Raw genomic sequence first — 25,811 nt, 5'->3', positions numbered from 1 at the left:
ACTTCACAGGGAAGTGTGCTGCCTCCCTGGGGCACGGGCCAGGGATGTGTTGGACAAACTTCCAGCCCTAGTAAACTCCTCTGACTACTACCCCCTCTTAGTATTTCAGGTGGGTAGTGATGAAGTGGGTAGGAGGAGCCCAAAATCAATTAAAAGAGATTTTAGAGCCTTGGGGCGACGGCTTAAGGGATCAGGAACACAAGTTGTATTCTCCTCTATCCCTTCAGTGGCAATCATGAATGAGGAAATTAACAGGAAGAGGCAACAGGTCAACTCGTGGCTCCGGGACTGGTGTTATCGGCAGGGCTTCGGGTTTTTTGATCACAGGCTGCTATATGAGTCACCTGACCTGCTGGTGGCAGGTGGGACGCACCTGTCCCAGAAGGGGAAAAGAATTTTGGGGCAGGAGTTGGCAGGGCTCATTGACAGGGCTTTAAACTAGATATGAGGGGGGAAGGGGAGATAACTGTGCCTGTCAGGAATAAACCCAAGGGAAGCATGCCAGGGCTTGAAGGATGGTGGGCTAGCAATGACTCTCACTCTGACATTTCATTTGAGAGAAGGGACAGATGCTTAGAAATCATGGAAGCACCTGGGAGGGGTCTGGTGGGAAATGGGGCCCACACTCACAAAAAGGTGCTGGGGTCATTAGCACATCGGAAGTGCATCTATACCAATGCACGCAGTGTGCGCAACAAACAGGGGAGCTTGAAGCCATGATGCACTGGGAAAACTACGACATAGTGGCTATCACAGAAACGTGGTGGGATGCCTCACACGTCTGGAGTGCCACAATCGATGGCTACAAGCTCTTCAGGAGGGACAGACAGGAAAGGAGAGGCGGAGGAGTGGCCCTGTGTGTTAGAGAATGCTATGAGAGCTCGGAAATCAAGTATAGTGATGATGGGGTGGAGAGTGTTTGGATTAGGTTAAGGGCCAATAAAGCTGATATCGCTGTGGGAGTCTGCTATAGACCTCCCAACCAAAGCAGTGAGGCGGATGAAGCTTTCTATAAGCAGCTGGGGGAAATCTCGCGATCACTTGCCGTTGTTTTTGTGGGGGACTTTAACCTCCTGGATATCTGCTGGGAATACAACACAGCAGAGAGGGAACAAGCCAGGAGGTTCCTGCAATCTGTGGAGGATAACTTCCTCACACAGCTGGTAAGTGAGCCGACGAGGGAAGGTGCCCTCCTGGACCTGCTTCTTGTGAACAGGGAAGAACTTGTAGGGGAAGTAAAGGTTAGTGGCCATCTAGGGCACAGTGATCATGAGATGATCAAATTTCTGATTCTTGGGGAAACAAGGAGAGGGGTTAGTAAAACTGCCACCTTAGACTTCCAGAGGGCAATTTTTGACCTGTTCAGAAGACTGCTGGACAAAGTCCCTTGGGAGGCTGGCCTGAAGGATATAGGAGCCCAGGAAGGCTGGACATACTTCAAGAGAGAAGTCTTAAAGGCACAGGAGGAGGCTGTGTGCCGAAAAACAAGTAGGTGGGGAAGGAGACCGGCCTGGATAAATAGGGACCTTTGGCTGGACCTCAAGAACAAAAGGAGAGTCTATTACCTTTGGAAGAGGGGGCAGGTCTCTCATGAAGACTATAAGGGTATAGCAAAGCTAAGCAGGGAGAAAATTAGGAGAGCCAAAGCACAGCTAGAGCTCAACCTAGCTACAGCTGTTAAGGATAACAAAAAATGTTTCTATAAATTCATTAACAACAAAAGGAGGATTAGGGAAAATCTCCCTCCCTTACTGGATGCAGAGGGAAACATAGTCACAAAGGATGAGGAAAAGGCTGAGGTGCTCAATGCCTACTTTGCCTCAGTCTTTAGCAGTGGAACTATCTGTTCCCTGGGCAACCAGCCTCGTGAGCTAGGAGACAGGGAGGGGAAGCTGAATGAGGTCATCACAATGAAAGAGGAAGTGATCTACGACCTGCTACGCTGCTTGGATGCACACAAGTCTATGGGACCGGATGGGTTACATCCAGGAGTGCTGAAAGAGTTGGCAGACGTGCTCACCAAGCCAGTCTCCATGATCTACCTGAAGTCATGGCTAACTGGGGAGGTCCCAATGGACTGGAGGGTAGCAAATGTAGCGCCCATCTACAAAAAAGGCAGAAAGGAGCATCCGGGAAACTATAGGCCTGTCAGTCTGACCTCGGTAGCAGGGAAGGTCATGGAGCAGATCATCTTGAGTGCCATTACAACTCATATAATGGACAAGCAGGGGATCAGGCCTAGTCAGCATGGGTTTAGGAAAGGCAGGTCCTGCCTGACGAACCTGATCTCCTTCTATGACAAGATGACCCGATTATTGGATGAGGGAAAGGCTGTGGACATTGCCTACCTAGACTTTCAAAATGCATTTGACACTGTCCCCCATAGAATTCTCATGGAAAAACTGGCGGCTCATGGCCTGCCTGGATGAGCATACGATCTGCTGGATCAAGCACTGGCTGGATGGGCGGTCCCAAAGAGTGGTGGTCAAAGGAGTTAAATCCAGCTGGCGGCCGGTCACAAGTGGTGTCCCTCAGGGCTCGGTGTTGGGACCATTTCTGTTTAACATCTTTATTGATGACCTTGATAAGGACATAGAGTGTATCATCAGCAAGTTTGCAGATGACACGAAGCTAAGCGGGAGTGTTGATTTACATGAGGATAGGGAGGCTCTACAGAGAGACTTGGATAGATTGGACCGATGGGCCAATGCTAACGGTATGAGCTTCAACAAGGCCAAGTGCCGGGTCCTGCACTTGGGCCACAACAGCCCCATGCATCGCTACAGGCTTGGGGAAGTGTGGCTGTAGAGCTGCCTGGCAGAAAAGGACCTGGGGGTTCTAACTGACAAGCGGCTGAACATGAGCCAGCAGTGTGCCCAGGTGGCCAAGAGGCCCAATGGCATCCTGGCTTGTATTAGCAATAGTGTGACCAGCAGAAGGAGGGAGGTGATTGTCCCCCTGTACTCAGCACTGGTGAGGCCACACCTTGAGTATTGTGTCCAGTTCCGGGCACCTCAATATGAGAGAGATATCGAGGTGCTGGAGCGAGTGCAGAGGAGGGCAACGGAGCTGGTGAAGGGCCTGGAGAATAAATCTTATGAGGAACGATTGAAGGAGCTGGGACCGTTTAGTTTGAGGGAGAGGAGGCTGAGGGGAGACCTCATCACTCTCTACAACTACTTGAAAGGCCATTGTAGAGAGGTTGGTGCTGGTCTCTTCTCACAGGTAATTAGTGACAGAACAAGAGGGAATGGCTTCAAGCTGCAACAGGGTAGGTTTAGGCTGGACATTAGGAAAAAATTCTTCACAGAAAGAGTGGTCAGACACTGGAATAGGCTGCCCAGGGAGGTGGTGGAGTCACCATCCCTGGATGTGTTTAAGACTCGTTTAGATGTGGTGTTAAGGGATATGGTGTAGGGGAGAACTTTGTAGAGTGGAGTTGATGGTTGGACTCGATGATCCCAAGGGTCTTTTCCAACCTAAATGATTCTATGATTCTATGATTCTATATGCTAGGAGTGAACTACGAAACTCATGTATACAGTTACTAAATACACTTTTTAAAATATGTTGTTTTTTAAAATACAAGGAAAAAAGGTATAGCTGAAATAAAGCCCTTGTCTTAATCTAAACAATAGAAGCTAAAAAGTATTAACAAAATTATACGTGTTCTTGTTTTATATAAAAGAAGTAACGGCTTTTCCTATTAAAGACAGGGATTTTCATCTTGAAATGAGGGGGAAAACAGGTCAGCAACATCCTACTGAAAAGCCACTACACAGAAAAAAGCAAATTATGGGTCTTGAAAGTTTAGGGATTTTAATAATTTAGTACCTGTGGAATCCAGGCCATGTAACAAGGGAGAACAGATGACACACTGGGAGAATCATGCAGATTTTCTGAAAGTCGATTTCCATCAAAACTGCAACCTTCCAGTTGTAAGCCACTGATCTGCCGTGGAAATATAAAATATTCAAACATATATTACAGACTTGAAATGTCAGTAATGATTACACTGTGCTTTAATAAAAGATGATCCTTTTTACTGTGACCAAATTTTTAAATAACAGGAAACTAATTATTGTAGCGTTCTGTGTGAGAATAGGAAACGTGATTTAAAAGCAAGATCTGGACCACGCTTTGGTGTGAACTTCCTCTGCTTTGGACTCTTGTTCTTTGAAACGCTAGAGAAAAATACCTGTGAATGTCATCATTTATGAAACTGCAGTTGCCTGGCATTAGATTAATGGAAATATCATAGCAACGGCCAAGTACACAACCATTAGAATGTCAAGAAGAAGAGAAGAACAATCACTGAAATAAGCACGACTTCCTGCTTGGAAAGCTGAGCACAGTTTTCAAAGAATGGAATGCCCGATTACACAGCGTCTGCAGAGGCAAATAAAATATAGTGAAATAATACCAGATAAAATTTTATTTAACATAACTCAAGATTTCTTAGAGAAACTATTGTTTGGAAAAATTAAATAAGAATCTCATATGCTTCTATAAGTAACTATGCAATGCTTTTTATGTAACATGTTTTAAGTGCTTTCTTTTAATTAGTAAGTACTTTCAGCCTCTGAACTAAACATTCTCTTTCTTTCTTCGATGAAGTCCTGCATTAATTAACGACAATGATATCTATTCTGGTCTCAGTGAAATGAATTTTTTTTTTCAGACCTTCCATTTGGAACTGCAAAACCTTTTTTTCTCCTTCAAACTCTTGTTGAATCTTAAGGTCTTTTCTTTGTTATGAAAGTGTGCCACTCCTCTCCTTTCTTCTGCCAAGTTTCTTGTGATCTTTCCTTTGAATCTTCCATACGATTTTCAGGTCTGTTGCTTTTAAGGTGCAGTGTTAACATTTGATATTTTGTACCATTTCTTTTCAAACTCAGAATCTCTCCACACAGAGATATTTTGGAAAAAGCTGGCTTTAGCTAGTAAAAGAGGAATTTGAGTTTCAATAGTCTTTAATGATAGCCTATAAACATTCCAGTGACAGTTCTTCTGTCTTGCAAGAAGAAAGAATATGAAGAAAAATATCGTAAAAGGCACAAAAGGAACGAAGTCTGACTAATGATTATACTGAGGCTTTCCCACAGACTCCTTCCTACTGCTCTCTGTTAACGTTTGTACTTAAGGCCTCTCTTCATTGTATGCACAGGTCCTAGATTACACTTTATCTCACTACACTTCTGACTGAATGCTTTCGAAGCTCTTATTTATCCCTATCACACAAATACTCGAAAGATTCATCTCATATGTCCTTCTTTTTGCCCTTCCTGCATTCTGCAGGGAATTTTGTTATGGAACTTCGTCTGATAAATATGTGGCTTCAGCAAAGTTATTGAGGGGAGACTGGTCTGATGAAGAGGTTTTAAAATTTATTGTTAGGGTGTTCAAAGGTCTGTCCATCCTGAACATCTCTAAAAGAAGTTTCTGTAGAAGTGGGTCATCTATTGAAAAATCTCTTTCTACTGCACACACATTTCTTCTTTTGATATTGGCAGTTCCTTTGACATTGTAGTTATGTAAAATAAAATCATTTGATCTCCTGGAAAACTTGAAGCAATCACAGGAACTCCTTTGAAGGTGAAGACCAAATTTTTGACTTTGATTCAATATTAAAAGACATTGGAAAAAAAACAAACCAAGAAACCACCCTTGGAACAATGTACTTTCCCATACTGTCTGGCTGAGTATACCCCATAGCCATGTTCTCATTTCTAGGATAAACGATGTACAGAAATTACAACTACTACGAAGGACATGGATTTCACAGTATCTGTAATTAGCACGCATAGTATTTTTGCAACTCAGGTCAGAGTAATGGCCGGAGTTGACCATAATTTCGAAAATTTTAATTCTTACAAAGTATCTGGCATTTTGCAACTATTGGTACTAGTTTAGTTTCAAAAAAGCTACTGTTACACATTACAGATTATGGTTCTTTAAAACACATTTGGAGAAATTATGCTGATACCATGGTCCAAAGCATCTCTTTTTCCAAAATTTCAAATTCTCTGCAATTAATTTTTCCAAACTATTTAATGCCATAATTTCCCATGAAATGATACAAACTACAGCAGAATTCAGGAAGTCATATTTTCACTGCATTACCTCCACAGGTCTCCATCATTAATTTCTTGATATTTCAGGATGGAGGTATACTGTTAAAAAAGACCTCTCAGGACGCCTTATAGTAGTGTTTCTGTCAATTGCTAAGAGCATAGTTTTGATATTAATGTTGATATTATGTATTTGAATATTGTAATATTGAAATAAATTTTTGTTTTTCACTACTTATATTAAGCTTTACGTAAACTCATAGAGCTTACTACCCAAAAAGTCTCTTACCATGTTTCTTCGTTTCTTTCATTCTTTTCTATAATACCAGAAAATGGAATGCCACACAGAATGACCGCCTGCCTTTGTACAACAGCACAATCAATGCACAAAGCAAACAGCAGAGATGTATTTGCATATCAATATGTGATTATATTGCAATAGCCATACATTTTCAGTACCTTTTGTTAAAGCAATCCTAAGTAATATTAAAGAAGGTGTAATTTTCTACAGATTGATTCCAAATCAAATATTCATCTCATCCTACTAGGAGAGATCTACTCCACATCATACATCTAAACAGTCACCTGAATTAACACTGATAATTTAACATCAGATTTGATAATCCACAAAGATTCACGTGTATTCTTGGCCTGATTAAGTATTCCTCTGCCTACTTTGTAGTTTCACCAGCAGTTCACACTTCTGACTTTCAGACAATCATAGGGTATATTATTTGAAATTTTTGGCACACAAAGATCATTCCAAATGTCTACAATTGCTGAAGCACGATGCCATTTTTTAGAAGTACAGGAACACTGAAGAAGTATTTTCATCATACAGACCATAGTGAGATTTCCATCTTTTCCTTATCAGAATGAATTCTAAGCCATCAAAAACTTAAAATAAAGGCAAGAAGAAAAATCTCAATGAGTATTTCTTCAAAACATTCATTAACTGACAGTGTGACTAAGAAAGTTATAGAAACTATTTGTGAATCTTTGGTTTAAATTCAATGTTCATCTGCATTCCTAATTGTTCCAATCCTTCAAAAAAGATATTCTATTAGAATAATTAAATACCCATTGATTCAGGGACTTGAGCACAACTCTCCCATATCCCAAGGCAGAGTCCCCCAAACATCTGAGTACAGAATCAAGTCTCAGTGGAAACAGTCACACAAAGTAAAACAGCACTATTAGCATAGATTGAGACTGATAAACCCCAGAATAGCCTACACCATGATCTGGTTCTTGTAGGGGATGTGAGAGATCCAATTCTAAACCTGCGGTCTGAATCGTGTGAAGAAGGAACATGCATTATCAAAAAATCAAATTTTCTGAGTAAAAGAAATCATATTTACCAATTCTACCAATTATTTTATCACAGCATTCCTCATTGTTTGATGATCTATCTTGCATAAGAAGAGAGTGGCTTAGCAAAGACAAATGAACGCAGGTTCATGACATTTCAATAATATAGTCTGAAACCCTGGCAGTCGCCAAGGGGGAGGAAAACAGCAGGACTGGGTATATCTGAGTTTATCTTATTGACGCAGAGTTATATGTTCAGACAGGTTCTAAATCGAAACACAAAAAATCATCATGAAAATTTATAAAGAGAACAAAAAAAAAGGTATTTGTGCAGACACAAAAGTATGTCTATGCATGTGTACTATTAACTATATACATTCATAGATGCATACACGATAGGATGTCAAAAAATATTTTAAATTTATTTCAGTTATCCTGTGCACAACTGAAATGGAAACAGATCTCATTTTGCTTATGAATTGAATTTTTAAGTGTTAAAAATTTCTTAGTAGCCTTATCTGCAGACAGAAGGATACCCAATGAGGAAGTGAGATACACAATGTCAAACTTATAGAGGCCCAGTTCACTGAGGATCATATGTATTTAACTAGATCATGCATTTAACTAACTTAAGCCAGCAAAAGCAGATGTGCTGGTTTTTTTGCTATCACTTTCCACCTTGCCTTCACAACATTCTGTTGTGATTATGACATGTTTTATTCTATTTCACTCCTACGTAGGATTTTCCATTGGTGTATTACACTATCTACAAAAGAGATCTTCTTATCAGCACTGGTGCTTCTATACAACGATGATAATAATGTTTAATAAAGTAGATAAATTGTGTTCTTAATAACAGCATTGTATAAACTTAACATATTTTTTGTATAAAGTCTGGAAAATCTTTAAATAATTCTTTCCTGAACCCCATGTCTCCATGATACCTGTTGATTTAAACTTCCAAAATGTGACAGGTTTTTTTAAAAAAACTTCTAAATTCAGGCAATTGACCAAAATTACTATGGTAGGACCATAACAATTATAGGTTTTCTCCTGTCAGTGGAGAAAAACAGGTGTCTCCTGAAATTTACTTAGCTCATTTAAGATCTGAATTGATGCACGTCTGTCTTCATTGATAAAATAAGGCTGGTAAGCTCCAATTTCCAATTTAGACATCTAAAGTCAGGTGGGGTAAAATAGGGTCCCAGCTACCTCACCACTGCATGTGTTTAAGGATTTATCTATGCTGATCATGGATTTTTTCTGGAGTCCCAACTTTCCAAAACAGAGCTCCCCATTCTATAAGGTTAGCCTGAATTCTTGAAACTGCAGATACGACATTAACTTTACCAATATTAAAATTCAAATTGCTCATGTGAACCAAGCTTAACATGCAATCCAGAGGATCCTTATCAAACAAGACATATTTTAGAGGATGATTTTTCTGAATCACTGACATTTTTATGCCTTAGTTACAGTCCACATGGTATTTAGCTTTAGTAACGTGAAAGTTGCTCCCCAGTTTTCCATGAACACAAGGAAGGACTCATGGAAAGGCATCAAAATATTCAGCATGGCAAAGGGTTCCAAAGTCTTTCTGTACATCAAAGATTCAAAGAAGCAGTGAAGATACTGGTGAATACTTCCTGGTACAGATTCACTAAATATTGCTCTTATTGACTAAAGGATAATATTCAAATCAAGTGAGTAAACTTGACAGGATTCTTAGCTTTTGCTAAAAATAACCACTCACCTAACTGCTTCTACTATTTCTGTGTCAGAGAATTTGCTCTGAAACAAAATTATCTTTTAATTTTTGAGTGCCCTTGGAACATAAGACTCCTTCTTGTAAAGCAGTAGAGAACATGTGTTAACCTTTTTGCCTACATATAACAGTGACTGCCAAGAGTGTATCCTAAGTAATATTACCAGAAATCTACCACATAAATTTGCATACAACAAAGAATTACAAGCTTCAATACACCTAACTGGAGTTAGTTTCCAAGCAGCTATTTCATCCTAGCAACTGTAAAATATTGTAATATTTTTTAGCATCTGAAAATACTTAGATAATATTACTCATACATGGAGCTTGGGTATTTGACATTGACTTCTGACATTTTTCAAAGATGGTAGGATGGTTTTGAAGAAGTCAAATCTTCTAGGATCTGTAGCTGGTAGCTACTCTACTAGAATCAGTGGTCTGAGATGTGATACTCAGTTTTCGCTCATTGCTATGGACTTAGAAGTCTGGGCTGAATTTGGAACCTCAGAACATGTAATCTGTAGGCTCCCAGGTTTATCATATCCCAGGTTTATCCCAGGGAGACAAATTGCCCTAAAAGCCCCTTGGTTTATTTATCTCCAGGTTCTAGATTCCCATCTACTTCTCATTAAATGAGGTAGGCAATCATTACTCTTATTTAAATATTAAAATTGAGTAATTTTCTAAATTATATTCTCCAACGGGAATTAATTCAACAAAGTGCTAAAGCCTGTATTGTATAAAGGTCAGATTGGATAATTACAGTTATCTTTTCTGGCCTTACAATCTATTAATAATTTAGGAATATGAATTCTCACACATTCTGAATTAATAATTTTAGATAGTGTCAGCAGCCGACCCAGAACCCTACTATCTCCCACAGCCTTGTGTCTGTCTGCATTATCTGACTATAGAAGGTGCCCTTGCACTTGCTTTCTCCTCTCCTAGCCTAGCAATCTCTCTGCTTCAGCTGCACATCAGTACGCAGTCGCGTGGCGAGTGCCCTGCATCGTCTGTGTTCCTGTCAGAATGCAGCCGGAGGTGCTGCGCTCCGGGCCGAGCACAGCACTTTGGGCTGTGCAGCATTACCCTGGCACCAACATACCTGTTGGAAGATGTAGCACACAGAACTTATTTTGTGAATTCCCTACAAAATTACGTATAAAACAGGTGTAGAAAGATCTGAGTTCAGCCAAAGTGGCAGTGACACCCGAAATATTAATAAGCTAAACTAAACCATTTGAGGATTCATCTCTAGTTTGCTGTCTAAGCTCCTGTTAGGGCTGCTGGCTGGAGCCCTAAGTGTCCATTAAAAAAATGTTTGCTCTTTATCATATCAAAAGCTAGTCATATTATAGTTCAGTTTGGTTGTTTACTTCCTTAGATGTCTGCTTTCAGTGATTCAACAAATTCTAACACATAGCCTTCGATTTATAGTTTTATGTTTCCTCTTTCTTCATGCCACAAGTCTTTTAAATACTTTCTGGGCAATATTTAGGTATTAACTAATGGAATAGCAGCTTCAACTTGTATGGGTGGATGAAGAGAATAAAGCAAGAATAATTTTAAATTTTTAATAAGCACTGTGACTAGGGAGGGGTTCTTGCTCCCACTACTGCAGAATTTTGGTAGCTGTATACCATCAACCAGCCTTTGTATGTCAGGTACACCAATGTATTTACAGTTCAGTTTTCCAGAAAGTTTATGGATGGATGACTTGGATTATGCTACTAAAACACCCTAGTAAAATTCTAGTAAAACATCCTAATAAAATACCTTAACTTGGAGTTTGCCTTCCTGTATTCGCCCTTTCCATGACGCTGTAAATTTAAGGCTGTCCACTGAACAGTTCATTACTCTGCAAGGGAAATATATATACAGTAAATCTTAGAGACAAATAACAACAGGAAATTAAAAACAAACCCCAAACTGATTTATTTTTAATGTGTACCATATCGTACTAAGTCTCTGAAGAAAAATACATTTTTAATTTCACTTAAAAAAAAAATAAAAAATCAACATTTAAACAATTAGTTCGTAGTTACTTTACTTCAGTGCAAGCAATAAAAGTGAGATGACTCATGACAGCAGTTGACATAATTTGTTGGGTCTGTGGCCAGAAAATGAAGTAACCAACTTCACACAGAGGGAACAATGAAACACACACACACATGAATAGGGAGATCTTTTTTCCCCTCACCTTGCAGTCTCCTGGCGTAAGGCATTGAGAAATGTGTCTGGATGAAATAGCTCTGAAAGGTCAAGGGTGTCTGACAGTAGTTTCTGTTTCTCTGCCTTTTCTACCCAATTCTAAAAGGGAAAAAAAAAAAGGAAAACAAAGAATCCTGAAGTTATTGCCTGATTTTTCAACATTTTAAGTTTATGTGGGTTTGTGAATTATTACGAATAATGAAAAATGTTCGTGCAAATATACTGTAACCTCAAAGATTAATATTAATTTCAATTATTTTAAACTGGTAAACAGAAAATTAACACCATTTAAAAGTATATAGAAAACCAGCAGTTTATGTGCAATGGGACTCATCCGTTCTAAATAAACTTCTGTTCCATTTTGTTCCATTCTTTGCACAGTGCAGCTCACTTTGTACAACGAAATTTTTATCAAATTACTAACATTCCGTTGAAACCCTATTTCACCTTTACTAACAGGACAGTTTATGTATGTTTTGCATCAAAATGGCTGTCATTACTGTCTTTGCTTTACTGAGTTCAGGCAAATAATTGCATTCCTTTCAAGTATGCTTTAAGATCATTCTTTTGTCTAGACTGCATATTAAATTCAATAAGCACCTGATTTGCCATCAGCAGCAAGAGTTTTTATAAGTACTTACTAACAATTTTTAAAAAAATATCTCTTAGTATTAGGTTGACACTGCCATTTTTAGCGTGTGGAGTTTCAAAAGATATGAAATTTCAGATGTTTCAGGCGTATTAATCTGAGACATGAATTTACAGAATTTCTGATAAGATCAAAACTGGCCTCGGTTATATTTGGTAATATATGAAACTAATAGAGGTGGGGGGAATAACCGGCCTCAATTATCCTTACAGAACACATGCCCCAACCTACTTCTTTCACCCTGTCTTACATGCAGCTATGAAGCCTGTTAATAGGTGCAGCAAGCTTGGAATTTCCCATCAACACAATGCAGTATGTGCCAACGTGAGAAAAGAGACACACATTGCACCTTGCACTCTTGATAAACCATGTGTCTTAAGTAATGAAATCTGACTTTGACCTTCAAAACACTAACAATCTCAGACTAAAGAATTCGCTATCTTCACACGAGTCATTTAGGTACTGAGTGATTATGCAGCAGCGCACACTCAAAATCCTATGTTTTGAAACTTTTATACTGTACATCTTTGGCACAATTTCTTTACACGGTATAGTCACAGTCCTGACTATGGTACTGTTGTATAAACGTTAAGTTACTGTATAACCTGCTCTATAAGTAGCTGTGCAGAAGCCATATGCTTCTACACTGAAAAAGAAATGTTTAACACTGAGCCAAAAGATAATGAGAGACTAAGATTCCACATGCTGTCACTAAACAGAGAAAGACAAACCACGCTCCTTTCTGAATACCAGCTGCAAGATTATGAAATTACTCTAGTCGCTGAATAAAAAACCTTGGAAGCTACACTCTCATTACACAATGCACCTGCCAGGCATCCATATCTTGTTTTAAAAGTTCTTTACTGTATTCTTTGAACTGCTGACAGACGAATAATTCCACAGAAGCATCTTGGAAGTGACAAAATCATCCAAAATACAAGTACATATCACTCAGTGAATTTTATGTTATTTTGTCAGTGTGTCAGACACATCTTTGTAATGTTTCCACCACATTCAAACGTTTAATTGGTGATCTTCTTATCTGTCACATCACCAGTTATGAGCTCTCAACCCAAACGATTATTAATCAGTTAGGAGATTTTTCCTTTCCATTTTCATTAGCTAAATGTACACAGTTAATGACTCTTGTCTGCATGATTCTTTTAATGACTTAATATAACAATCTCTTTTATCATATAGCAGTAACTCCACATTCTGGTTAGGACAGATTGTGTAAATTGTTTTGTATAATAAAAGTAGGCACAATCATTTCAACTTGTATTTAATATAATCATTCTATTGCTGTCATCAAATAAACTTTTAATGTAATTGCTAAAGAGAAACACTGTCAGGAACACAGATGCTTATATTCCACCCAATTAAAAGACCAGTATGGGTGATATTAATTCTGCACTCATATAATTAAGTAGCACTAGGAAATACACAATAACAAAAACTTTCATTAGATGACAAAAGCAGAGTTTGTAATTGTTTTTATGGCTCTAAATAAAGCTGAAAACTTAGCTCATTCACAGCTGTTTAATAAATAATTTAAGATTTAAATGCAATAAAAATGATAATAAAATGTATTTTACAACACGAATGTAAAAAATATCCTTCTGCTTAATTTTCTTTTTCATCTTATATGACCACATGGCAGGATGTTAGTGAAGTGTTTCAGTCTCAAAAGACACCACCACTCTATTAAATGCATCATTTGTCACTAGTACATCCGCTGTCACTGCCGTAACGCTTGGAAGAGATCGGGTCTTGAAGGGAAGGAAGTTTAAGTTAAGCTGTAGAAAGGAAGAAGTGACATTTCTTGAAAAGGAGAAATCCCGTAAAAGATTAGCTATAATTCTTCATTTCCCTCTCCTATCTTGATTCCAATAAAAATATACATTAACTTCATTTGCCAAAGTGATGCAAAGTTGTCTGACTTTTTACGGATCTTGGATGGCCATGTAGCATTTCAGTCTGCAGGGCCTTTTTCCATCACCAACTCTGTAGAAAACTTTGCCTTTCCTACTAGGTTGGCCCAAATAATCCATGTATTTGTCACTTGCCAGCTGGATTACAGTGAGAAGATTGCCATCAGCTCCACGACGGTGTAAAATGCAGCTACTTGTCTCTTTGTGGCTCAGGTCAATACCTGTGCTCTCCCAGCTGCTCCCTCACTCCTACCTCCCATAATATGGTTTTTAAAATGTTTGCTGCAATTCAGGATTTCACTAAAAGCAGCTTTCAGTGTATGAATTAACGATACATCTTTGGTTAGAAATGGCAGCTATAACATCTGGCAAAAGGCATATGAAAGCTGAAATGGTGTATAACCTATTTTTAAAAATAAATTAAATCAATGATTTCTATTATACCAAGAATGTGGTCTACGAGTACAAACATCCTAACCCCCAAAAGCTTTATATTACAAAATAAAATACAAAATAGCATACACTCTTCTTTATAACTGTTTTTTTTTCAGTATTTCAATTTTTCAGTATTTCAATATTTCATTATTTCAATATTTCCTGAGTCTTTCTTATTACAATGAAATTAGAAATTTAAGTTTGAACTGTCCATGATAGATTAATTTAGTATATGATGATTATAAATATAATACCAAAACTTACCAGCAATACCCAAAATGCTTGCATGCAATTCCTAGCAGGATATTTCAAAACTTCAATTAATGTGAGGTTCTGTTTGGTATAATAAAAAGAATGTTGGGGGTTTTTTTACAAAAATAAATCTCTAAGTAAGTGCAGTCTCAGGTGGTTCAAATAATATTTTTTTATGTAACTTAACATCCAAGAAGCATCTATTCCATTTTCAGAAAGGAGCCTTCCTTATCTGCTATAATCCCAAAGCAAACTAAGCACCTCATACAGAACAGAGGAAGGAATAAAGAGGCTGCCAGATTTTCAAACTATCATTTATACAACTTCAGGATCACAGAATGCCTCTACAATGAATCAAGTACTTTTTCTTCACCGGTTCTAATTAATTCCAAATGTATTCTCTTCTACCATGTTTTTCCCTTGGTGTGGTCCCAGAAGAGAATTTTTATTGAAAGAGAAAATCATATAAATCACTATAGATGTGATTAATTTCTGTGCCTAGATGGAAAACTGTATTCAGTGTTATACGAATATGCAGAGCCAGAAACCATTGAGTACCATTCTGGTTTTCCACTCGTTTTAGAGGGATTCAAAGATACTAGGGGAAAAAAATGCAGGACTTTTTGTCTAAATCTGAGAGCAAACGATGGTGAGCAGCAGTGCTAGGGCAGTAAGTATTCAGTTAACCAGAGTTTAGCTTAAGCAAAACTCAGTCAAGCAGTTATGCTGGAGTGCTTTTTTCCTCACGGTGCAGCAGCTGTTCCATAGGTTTGCTCCCCAGTGGTGGCATTCAGTGGTAAATGCCAGCAGGAGTAATTGTGCTACACTGCAAAGAAATGGAGTATTTTTTCTAGCACTGAGACAGAGAGGGTAATGCGTAGCTTCTCAGTAGCAACCGGCATACAAGAATTTGCTCCCTGGTGGTATTTATTTTTTTTAACGTGATTTTTTCAATGTGAAATCCTTGAGCTAGTATTCTTGAGCTAGATATCCTTTATTAAATGAGCATGTGAATAGTGTAGTATTTCAGGTATATGATAAGGTGTTGACACATACTATCTTTCCAATGGTAATTCACACAGGAATTTAATTTGGAATCTTATTTTTGTTTTAAAATAGTGTTCTTTTATTATTATTATTATTTTTTTTTTTTTTTTTTTTTTTAAAGCATGCAGACCAAAATTGCTGGTTAGTGCTTCAAATAAAATACCATTATTTTTTTTATTTCAGTTTGATGTGCCTCAGAAAGCCCCTGTTTGTTTGGGAAGTCTGAATACTAACACAATATCACAGTGTTAGAGCATAAAAATTCTGCGTCCGTTAGCATCAACATGCCAGCTAACAATGCGCCAGAAGCAGATGTGCAGTAAGGCACAGCTGAGGGAAGCACTGGCAAATGTGATCTCATTCCGGCTACTGTATTAATTTATTTTTATCGAAACATGAACTTAACATTCCAAGAATTGCTGTTTCTTACATTTAATAAGGGTACCAGAATGACGATGTTGCATAAGAACTGTAGCATCATACTGACAAGTTCATGACTGATGTATGCCAAAAATACCTAGTTTCAGATATTTCCTATATGATCACTAAACATAGACTCCAGTTAGACAACACCCTTATGCTTCATGCTTTCTAGTCTTTTCTTTCTCCACAACTAAATACATCAGTTACTAGGTGCTAGATTGCATTTGCAGTTACATAGAGTATAACTGGGTAAGGAAGTGTGAGAGCTGGAACTATTCCTTGGTAGAACCAGGAACTACAAAATATGCAGAGCAAAGGGGACAAACGTTCAAAGAAACTTCAGAGTCCTCTCCCTCTGAAAGAGATTTTGGTCCTACTTCCCACCGCCACTGATAAGAAGCTGCAGGGCAGGGAAAACAGTGGCACGTAATATTCATTTGCAGGTAACGGACAATCCTGCCTACCATAAGCCTTGGACAAAGTCCGGACTCCATCAGACATAAATCCTTCGCAGAGCTCTGGAACAGGGATGCTGAAATCTGCATTGTGATGGTGTTGGTGTGACTAAACAGGGGTACAGAATACTCAACTTAGCAGGCATTAGTAATGATGGGATGCACCACAGTAATTTGTTTTACGGTAGCAGCTTGAAGGCTATGTTACAATAAGGAGAGCCGCCACAGAACCGCTTATTTTGCTATGGTTCATTTTCTCTGGTCAACAGCACATGAGATACAGATTTTCCATTAAGCACCTCCCTCACGGTCCTTGTTCCTCTTCTGAAACAATGACCCCCTGTTCTGCAGTCATCAGTCACCCTTTTCTTCTTCTTTTTTAATTTTTTTTACTGTTTACCAGTCGTTTATTTTCTGCTAACACCGTCTCTTGAGGCTGTCAAAATTCAGAGAAAATCTCTCAGCCATGCCTGTGTCGCAGAACTCTCCTCTGTTAGCAACTATTAAGGCCTAACCTAACTCTCAGATATGTACGCAATGTTTATCAAACCCACTAAAGCAATCTAATCAGAAATTGTTTAACTCTTCGGTGTACATATCCCAAAATATACCACAATGAAAAGGCAAAGAAGGAAATTTGTTTTTCTACAAGGAAAAAGAGATCACAGAATGGAAAGTGTGGCTGATGCAACCCCAGTCTAAACATAGGAAGGACAGGATTGCGTGGCCATGCCTGTGACAGGGCATCCCAGCACACACCACGCTGGCTCCTGCCCACTGAACAGAACACTGCAACACGGGATTACTGCTCAGACTATCAAACAGTTTGTTCAACCAAGCATAACTTTGTGAGTTCACAAAAATCAATTAAGGTTTTGTTTTTTTTTTAAATTGGTGTAATATGCTGGTATGGGTTGTTGTTTGTTCTTACATAGTAAAGCCAAGGCATTTAGAGTGAAGGTACCTCAAGTAGAGTATATGAGCTATTTGAATCATAGAATCATAGAAGTATAGAATGGCTCGGGTTGGAAGGGACCTTAAAGACCATCTAGTTCCAACCCCCTGCCCTGGACAGGGACACCTCCCACCAGACCAGGCTGCTCAAAGCCCCATCCAGCCTGGCCTTGAACACTTCCAGGGACGGGGCATTGACAACTTCCCTGGGCAACCTGTCCAGTGCCTCACCACCCTCACAGTAAAGAATGTCTTCCTGATATTCAATCTAAATCTACCCTCTTTCAGTTTGAAGCCGTTACTCCTTGTCCTATCATTACACTCCCTGATAAAGAGTCCCTCCTCTCCCATTTGAAGCCCCTAAAGCCTTTCTTTAAACCAGAATGGGAAATTTTTTATTGTGGCCAACCCCAACAGAACAGCTCATCATCAAGGCTGTAGGTCTCTTTCAGATGTAGTCATACTTAAAGGCTAAGAGAAAGCTGAGGAGCAGTAGCATGGCATGAAGCTTCATTCAAACCCAGTAACCCAGAGAAACAGATATTATGGAGTAATTTAGGGGAAAAATATTGCACACTTTATTAAACAGCACATTTCTTTTGGTTTATTTTTAAATGTTTGAGTTTTGGTTTTTTTTTTTTTTAAGATACAATGGTTTAGTTTTAAAATTATTTCTGTTACAGAAATAATTTATTCATAAAATTGAACATTTGGCAGCAACAATACCTATGTCATTTTGATACCTACTGCATGAAATTTTAAAGTATCCTATAGTATCATGGAATAAGAGAATAATTAGAGTTGGAAGACTTCTGGAGATCTTCTAGTCCAACCCCGCACACTCAAAGAAGGGCCAGCCTAGGGGTTGCTCAGGGGGTGTTTAATGACATTTTAAGTATGTGGAATGATAGAGATTCCATAACCTTCTCTGGGACACCTGTTCCAGTGTCTGACGCCCCTCAACATGATTTTTTCCTTCCAAATGTCTTATCAGAGTTTCTCTTCTTGCAACATGTGTCTGTTTTCTCTTGGCTTATCTTAGTAAGTGCCACTATGTATTTCTAAGCAATACATGAAACATTTTTCAGGGTTTATAATTAGATATATCACTACTGAATATTTAACATTTAAGAGAGAAATACTACACTGAACTGGTACAAATCAAATGCATATTCATTAGAGCAGATTAGACCCAAAAGGTACAAAGGAGAAGTTCTAAATTATAAAATTTTTGAATTTAGGTTGGAAGGAACCTCTGAAAGTCATCTGATCCAATTGCAGCTCAAAGTAGGGCCAAATTCAATGACAGTTTAGGTTGCTGAGGGCATTGTCTACTCAAGGTCTGCATATCTCCAAAAGCGGAGATTCCACGCAAACCATTCTGGGCAACCTGCGCAACGTTTTTTTTGACTGAGCAGCCAAAAACCAGACAAGTGCTTCAGATGTGGCCTCCTCAAAAGTGCAGAATACAAAGAAATGGCAAGTCCCTTTGACCTTTAATAAGTTCATTAAGAATTTTGCATTTCTATAGTATCATGCCGGTACGCCCGGTATGTAGATAATTTCAGTTGATTAAATTTATCATATGTGATCATGAAATAGTTGAAATTACATACATTGAAAATGGTAATTATAGAGAACCTATAAGAAAATATATTTTGCGTGTAAGCTAAAGCATACATAACACTGTACAACAGCATAAACATGATGGGAATTTTCAAACTCAAGCTCAGATGTAGAGAACAGATTCCTCATTGGATCATAACTCTCTTAGCTCTAAGTGACTACAATTGGAATTAACAATTTAAAACTATCACTGCCTGCAAATGTGCTCTTACACATGCTCCTCCATTTAAGGGCACACATTCTAAGTAAGTTGCTATTTATAGTATTCAGTTTAATATTCCGGGAAACATACTATAGAGCAGGAGGGAATTTACCCTTCCTGCCTTTAAGCATCACTGACATGCCTAAAACGGGGATCTGAGCTTCCTATTCATAGAAGAGTTCATAGATTCCTCTTAAGAACTCTTCTCCTTCGACTTAAAGTTTGGGGGCTTTTTTCCTCAATTATGCACCTTGCTGAACATTTAGAGACAAAGACCGCACCAAGAAGAACTGGACTAAGACCAAAAAAACCCCCAAAACACCAAACCAAAATGACTCTCTGTTTACTCCAGTTTTAAAATACAGTCATGATAACAGAGCTGCTGAGCGTACCTGCACGCTCACTGGTTACTCCATTTGAATGTGAATTCCCAAGAGTGAAATTACGGCACACACAACAGATAAACAAGGATTTAGTGAAGAATTACCCTCATGAAGCTTTTCCTTCACAAACTAAATTTGAGATGACAGTTCTGAAACTTTAACAGCTCTGAAAAATTGAATCTTTTTTATATTTGTACAGGAGTACAATATGAAACTATGTTATCATTTCAAATTCAGCTATATGGAACCTCCTTCAAAAAGAGAAAGATAGGTCAACATGAAGCACATTTCTGCCCTTCCCTAAAGAAATGCCCAAAAGACTGCTAAGTAGCGATGATGCTTGCTTGTGGAATGGCAATGCGTTTCTATTACAAAATGGGCTTACTTTTTAATATATATCTGCAAATGTTATCTGAGGAATAGTTATATCCTCAAACCAGGATACGTTACCATTGATCTTGACCAATTAAATCTCAAATCAAGAGACGAAATATTTTGTAAACTATTTCATCAAACCAGTTCCCACCAAAACATCTACAGTTCAAACCAGAACTATGATCACATCTAGTTAGTTTTTAGTTACAAAGCTGTCTTATTACTCTAAGAAATGTTTTTCTATGTCTGCGTGTATGACTATGAAATCAAAATTATAAATCAAACAATAAAGGATTTTGAATATATTGCTAATTATCAGTAGATACAATATTTGTGTCAATATAGTGCTAATCAGAAGAGCCAGTTACTGTGACCAAGTTGTCTAGAAGAAAGGAAAGCAGATTGATGGAATGTACCTGGAAATTGGTGTATTACCATGTGTTGCAGCCTTCTCATTTACTAATGGCTGGAATTTAAAATTACCAAAATCTTTGACAGCATAACATAAGGCAACTCATTTTCATATGCAAATGATAATAACTTCCGTTTCTATCACTTGTACTACAATTAACCTTTTTTTGCTTGAGCTTTTGTCAGACAAGACTATCCATTTTACTGTGCTTTCTCTTTTGCATACAGCTTTGTCCACGATAGAGACATGATGAAAAACAAATTATTAGAAACTGAGCAATCTACACTTTAAATGTTAACAGTTCAAATGTATACAGTTTTATTAATATCTTATCATTGTATTTCAGATTTCTTACTGTATTGTGAAAATGTGTCTTGTAACTTAAAGAGAAAAATCAATGAATGAATGCTGATTATTTTATTAGATTAAGCAAAACATACCAACTACAGCTTTAAATCTTATATAACACATGGTACAGTTTCTTATAATTTATGGAGTATATAAATACTAACTTGCATCCATAGAGAAAATACAGACCACTAAATCTAGTTCTTTTAAATATAAACCGAGGTTAGAAAAAAAGATCATTTTCTTGGAAATAAGGTATTTTCTCAGAAAGTGCATACAGACAATGACCTGGGGTTTTCTTCTTTTTTATGCAACACTTACAAAAATATTTTTATGGGTGATCACCTTCTGCAATCAATATTCTACAATCAGAGAGCTGAACAACTGGGTAGTGGTATGATAAAGGAAGCTGCTGAAACCTCTGCTTACAAGGTAGTACTTAATAATTAAAAAAGAGTAGCCGTTCTCACAAAACGTACTTAGAAATCTGAGAGTTTAATCAACAGGAGCTGAATTCTTTTTATATGGTCTACATTTCAAAACACTTAGAAAAGCCCATATAGAAAAGCCATAACTTGTAGATGCCTCAATTTAACAGACCATCTAAACTTCACTGGGATTAAGCTTTAACAACTCCCAATGAAACCAAACACAATGCAAGTCGAGATGTCTTTCATTTTCCAATGCTGTTTTTTAAAAACTGTTTTTTTCATGCATAAAGTAAATTGTTTTCCTAAAACTTGAGATAATCCTTGCCCATTGACAACCAAAAAAATATTTCCATTTAAAACTGCAGATTTCCACTTAAATCTGCAAAAGTTTGCAGATGTAGCGTGAAAGCCCACTGTATTCTGCAGGACAAGAATTCTTTCACTACAAGAACTAGTGATTTCAGTTCCTCTGGAAAGTAAAGTCTTGAATTGGTGCAGAGAACAGAAAAGAAAACTTAAGGAACCCTTCCACCTCAGGCACCCAGCAATGAACACAGCTTTCTGTAAGTCACAAGAGTACACGAACTCTCTGTGAGTAAAAAATCCTTCAGCTTCTGCTTTAGCTTCCTTGGAAGCTAGACTTTACTTCAGTGGGTAACTCCTATGAGCTCTGCAAGTCTGAGACTTTCATCTTACATTCCAGGTAGCATCCTGTTTGGATGGTTTATCTTTATAAAGCACACTACTTAATTAATATAATCTAACTGAAACAGTGATTAAAAAGGGTCATGATATGACAGTTGGGTCTATCAGAGCTTCAAATTTGCCTATTACCTGAGAGACAAAGAAAACATCAACATTTTTATAGCAGTACTTGCAAATTTCCAATTTTTACCAAGCAGTTATCACTTAGATAAAAGGTCTTGAAAGATATATCCTGTCTGATAAATTCTGAACAAAATGAAATCATGCTACAACATGATGAGAGCCGTGGGGCCCAATTCAGACTCAGTTTCTTAGCAGATAATGTCAGGCTGCAGTTGTATTTTTGTTTTGGTACTCATGACAGCTGGAGAAGCCAAGAAAAGCAACAGAAAAACACTAATTCTTCAGAATAAGGTGGATTTTTCGTAGCATTCTGAACTTCGAATTAAAATAATGGAATGGGGGGATTTAAAACACAATATTTTTGTGAATTTTGTTCTTTAATATTAGAATCCTAAATCTGAAGTATTCTGCACTGTACAGATACCTAGATAACAGCTGTTCAAACAGACAGAGAGTGATGTGAGGAACAAAGACAAGGTGGGGAACGCAGCCAACCTAATCCATTTGAATCAGCAGCTCCTAACACCATAAAAGACAAATCATTAAGCTGTTGTCCCTGCTGCAAAGCCTGCTGAGGCAATCTATCAGAAAAAACTCAGAAATTCTATGCAAACTAAGCAGGATTACAATTTCAGAGGTACAGGACTTCTTACAGAGTGCCCAAGCAGGTGAACGTGGGGACCGAACATGACAATTCTGGGATTGTACGATATTTATTATGGGAAGGACAAAGGTGGGTAAAGGTGGATGGGAGATGAACAGGAATGGGAAAACAGATAGAGAGGTACAAAAGGGCAGGTCGTACATAGAGAGGCTGCTGGTCAGTACACTTTGGCCAACCTTGTACCCGATCACCAGAGTCTGTCCTATCCTCCTTTTAAGCTCTATTTTGAGTTGTTTTTGCATCTGACATTTGCCTGGGCTGCTGGTTTGCCCCTTAATAGCTGGAGTTCTGGGTCTCCTCTCTCTCTTCTGCTGGTATTCATAGCCATGAGAAGACACTTATCTACAGACTGAGATGGACTTAAATTCCATTATACACTGATGTATATTATTGCTGAGCCAAATCATGTACCACGAGAGAGGGAAACCAGAGAACACATTTAAGATGCCACCATGAGGGAGCTGGGAGTATAAGGACCAAGAATTACAACCAACACAAAGATCCATGATGACTCATAAGCTTCATATCTTAACGTTGATAGCAAATAAATCACTGTAGACAGACAAGCTGAAACACGATATTGTAAAGTTCAATGTCAGCATTGCTAGCTGAAAGTATTCAGAACTCTTCATTTTAGAAGAATGTTCAATACACAGAATTTTATTTTTTTTTTTAATTTAAATCAAAAGCTAACATCCAAATACCAGAACTTCCACCTGGGCAGAAATCACATATTTCCATCAGCTCCGTCACCACAACATAATACACAGCAAAACATGGCTCTATTGCATTATGTATATACTGATTTATTCACACTTTAAGTAGGCAGATTTCCTTTGTTTTTATTTTGCTTTTACTGAGTGAATTCAAACCTGAGAAAATGAAACACCTGTTGTTTTTCTGTACCTTGTTCTGTAATGCTCTCAGAACATCTTTACACTTCTATAAATTCTGCTATAATTATTCTACCATCTGGGCCTATATTTTGGGTTCCTCCCCACCCCCATTAAATGTTTGTAACAAAGCAGTTGCTTTTATTATTTTCTTCACTGGCAGCAAACATCTTGACAGGGCAGCCTTTAACTAATGACCCAAGCAGAGACTTACTGCATCCTTAGTGGACACAATCTTTTAGTACAACTTTGCTGCTTCAATGTCTCCTATTTACCTCTTGAAAGTCAAACCTGTCTCAAACACTGAAGGTAGAAGTTAATATCTTAGAGTGAATGAAACAGAGGGAGGTATGAGAAACTATCAAAAAACCACGACAATAGAGTTCATCACATAAAACTAAACCAACCCAAGATATGACCTTTATTGAAATATAAATCTGAAGATAATTTTCGGAGTTATGAGAAAATCTTCATTGAAGCCTTTATTGAATTTCTGAATACCAAATTCATAATTAACTATTGATAAATTACATTTATAAAATCAATAATGAAAAGTCACTAAAAAGGGAAGTTAATTAAAAAATAATCAAGGCTAATCAAAATCTTCGTGTAATATGCACAGACATGAATTGGAATCACATTTAAGGAAAAAGATGATTCAACTGAAATGCAGAATTAGAAATAGTCAACATTTTCTCGTAAAATACATACAGAAATAAAAACACAGAAATTGTATTTCAGATATGATCTGACTAGAAGATTAAGAAGCGAAATGGACTGATAATGTATTATTAAAAATTGCTTCAAATACAACTGTATTACATATTTGACACCAAAAAAATCATAGAAAAATATAATAACCACTATCTGGTCATCTGTCACTACCTTCCATTGTCACTAACAAAAACATTACAGTTAAATATCTACTGTAAAGCTCTGCCTTAATAATCTGTTCCTCTCTCACAGTAAATAGGTGTTTAAAATTGTAAATTATGTCTTCATAATAATTTTACATAAAAATGACTAATCCAAATGTACAATATTGTCAGCAGTTTGAACAATGAAAAAGAAAGATTACTATCATGGTGATATAATGCAGCACATTTGCCCATAGTTGACTGAAGTAATATATGGAAATAAAAATTTTTGAATATGCTTGATTGAAAAATCATTACTGTTAACACTAATTTGATCCTGTTACACTCTGCTACATTATCTCCACTTTGTATGGGAGGTGTATTCCACACAGAAGCTTGAACTCTAATCTCAGGCTTCCATTAAAAAAAATTCACGTAAGTGAGGAAAATCATATGCAGTTTGGTCACAACCAAATAAAGGTAGAAGCCACAAGCTGCAAGGTACTCTTGAAGATTATGAACACTGCTGACTCAGCCACAAGTGATGTTTTTTCAATAATAATGACTACAATAGACAGTCAGAAGGGACAAAGTTCAACTCTAGTTATATGACCAACATAACATCTGAACATGCATTATCACTTGTTGCCATATATATTTATGCTTTGTTGTTTATAATTTGAGCCTTTTTGTGAAGGAAAAGATAAAAAAAAAAATTAAGCATTAGCCAAAATAAATGGTTTGCGTAACGAGAATCTTATGACTAATTCGGAACTATCCATTTGATAGATTCTTTAGAAAAACTAATGCCTAGAAATCATGTTCCCCTCAAATCTTCCTTCTGAATCTGACAGTCAACACTACTGGTCACAGAAATCTTCTTCATATCCCACTGTACAAGACTGTGTTAATCAAGGTCAAAACCAGCAGCTTCCAATTTCTTGCCTAGTAGTAATAGAGGATCTGTCCCTCCTAAAAGAATCTTTCTTTCTGGAAGGCTCTTGCAGTTTCCTCTCTATGTATACAACATGATGAAATCTGTTTCCTTAAATACTAATTAATTTAAATAAACGACTTTTTAAATTGTCCGTCTATTATCCCAAATATTCCTCTGCTGTTAATCAAAATACAGATAGATTTACCTTAACTAAAAATTTTCTTCTTCACTGTAAGACTGTAGATTGACAGAGCTGTTGTCAGAGTCTGCAGATGTCATCTTTATTTGCTTCAAATACTAGTCTTCTATTAATTTCTACTTTAACTCTATTAGAATTGCTTCACTTTATCT

The 25,811-nt window shown here is 37.5% G+C and overlaps 1 protein-coding gene across 3 annotated transcripts in view; it reads right to left on the bottom strand.

Moving 5' to 3' along the window:
* The window catches only part of DYNC2H1 (dynein cytoplasmic 2 heavy chain 1), a 178,235-nt gene that overhangs the window by 5,274 nt on the left and 147,150 nt on the right, over nt 1–25,811 (bottom strand). For all 3 annotated transcript variants that reach the window (XM_054193142.1, XM_054193121.1, XM_054193132.1), the window contains 3 exons: nt 11,348–11,457; nt 10,924–11,005; nt 3,835–3,951 (listed from right to left, as the gene is read on the bottom strand). In XM_054193142.1, the coding sequence (XP_054049117.1) occupies nt 3,835–3,951; nt 10,924–11,005; nt 11,348–11,457 (309 nt within the window). The remainder of the gene's footprint in view (nt 1–3,834; nt 3,952–10,923; nt 11,006–11,347; nt 11,458–25,811) is intronic.

The sequence above is a fragment of the Rissa tridactyla genome, chromosome 1 (assembly GCF_028500815.1).
Source record: "Rissa tridactyla isolate bRisTri1 chromosome 1, bRisTri1.patW.cur.20221130, whole genome shotgun sequence".
NCBI lineage: Eukaryota > Metazoa > Chordata > Aves > Charadriiformes > Laridae > Rissa > Rissa tridactyla.
Note: the sequence above shows the minus strand (reverse complement) of the source record. Positions and strands in the feature narration are given on the sequence as shown.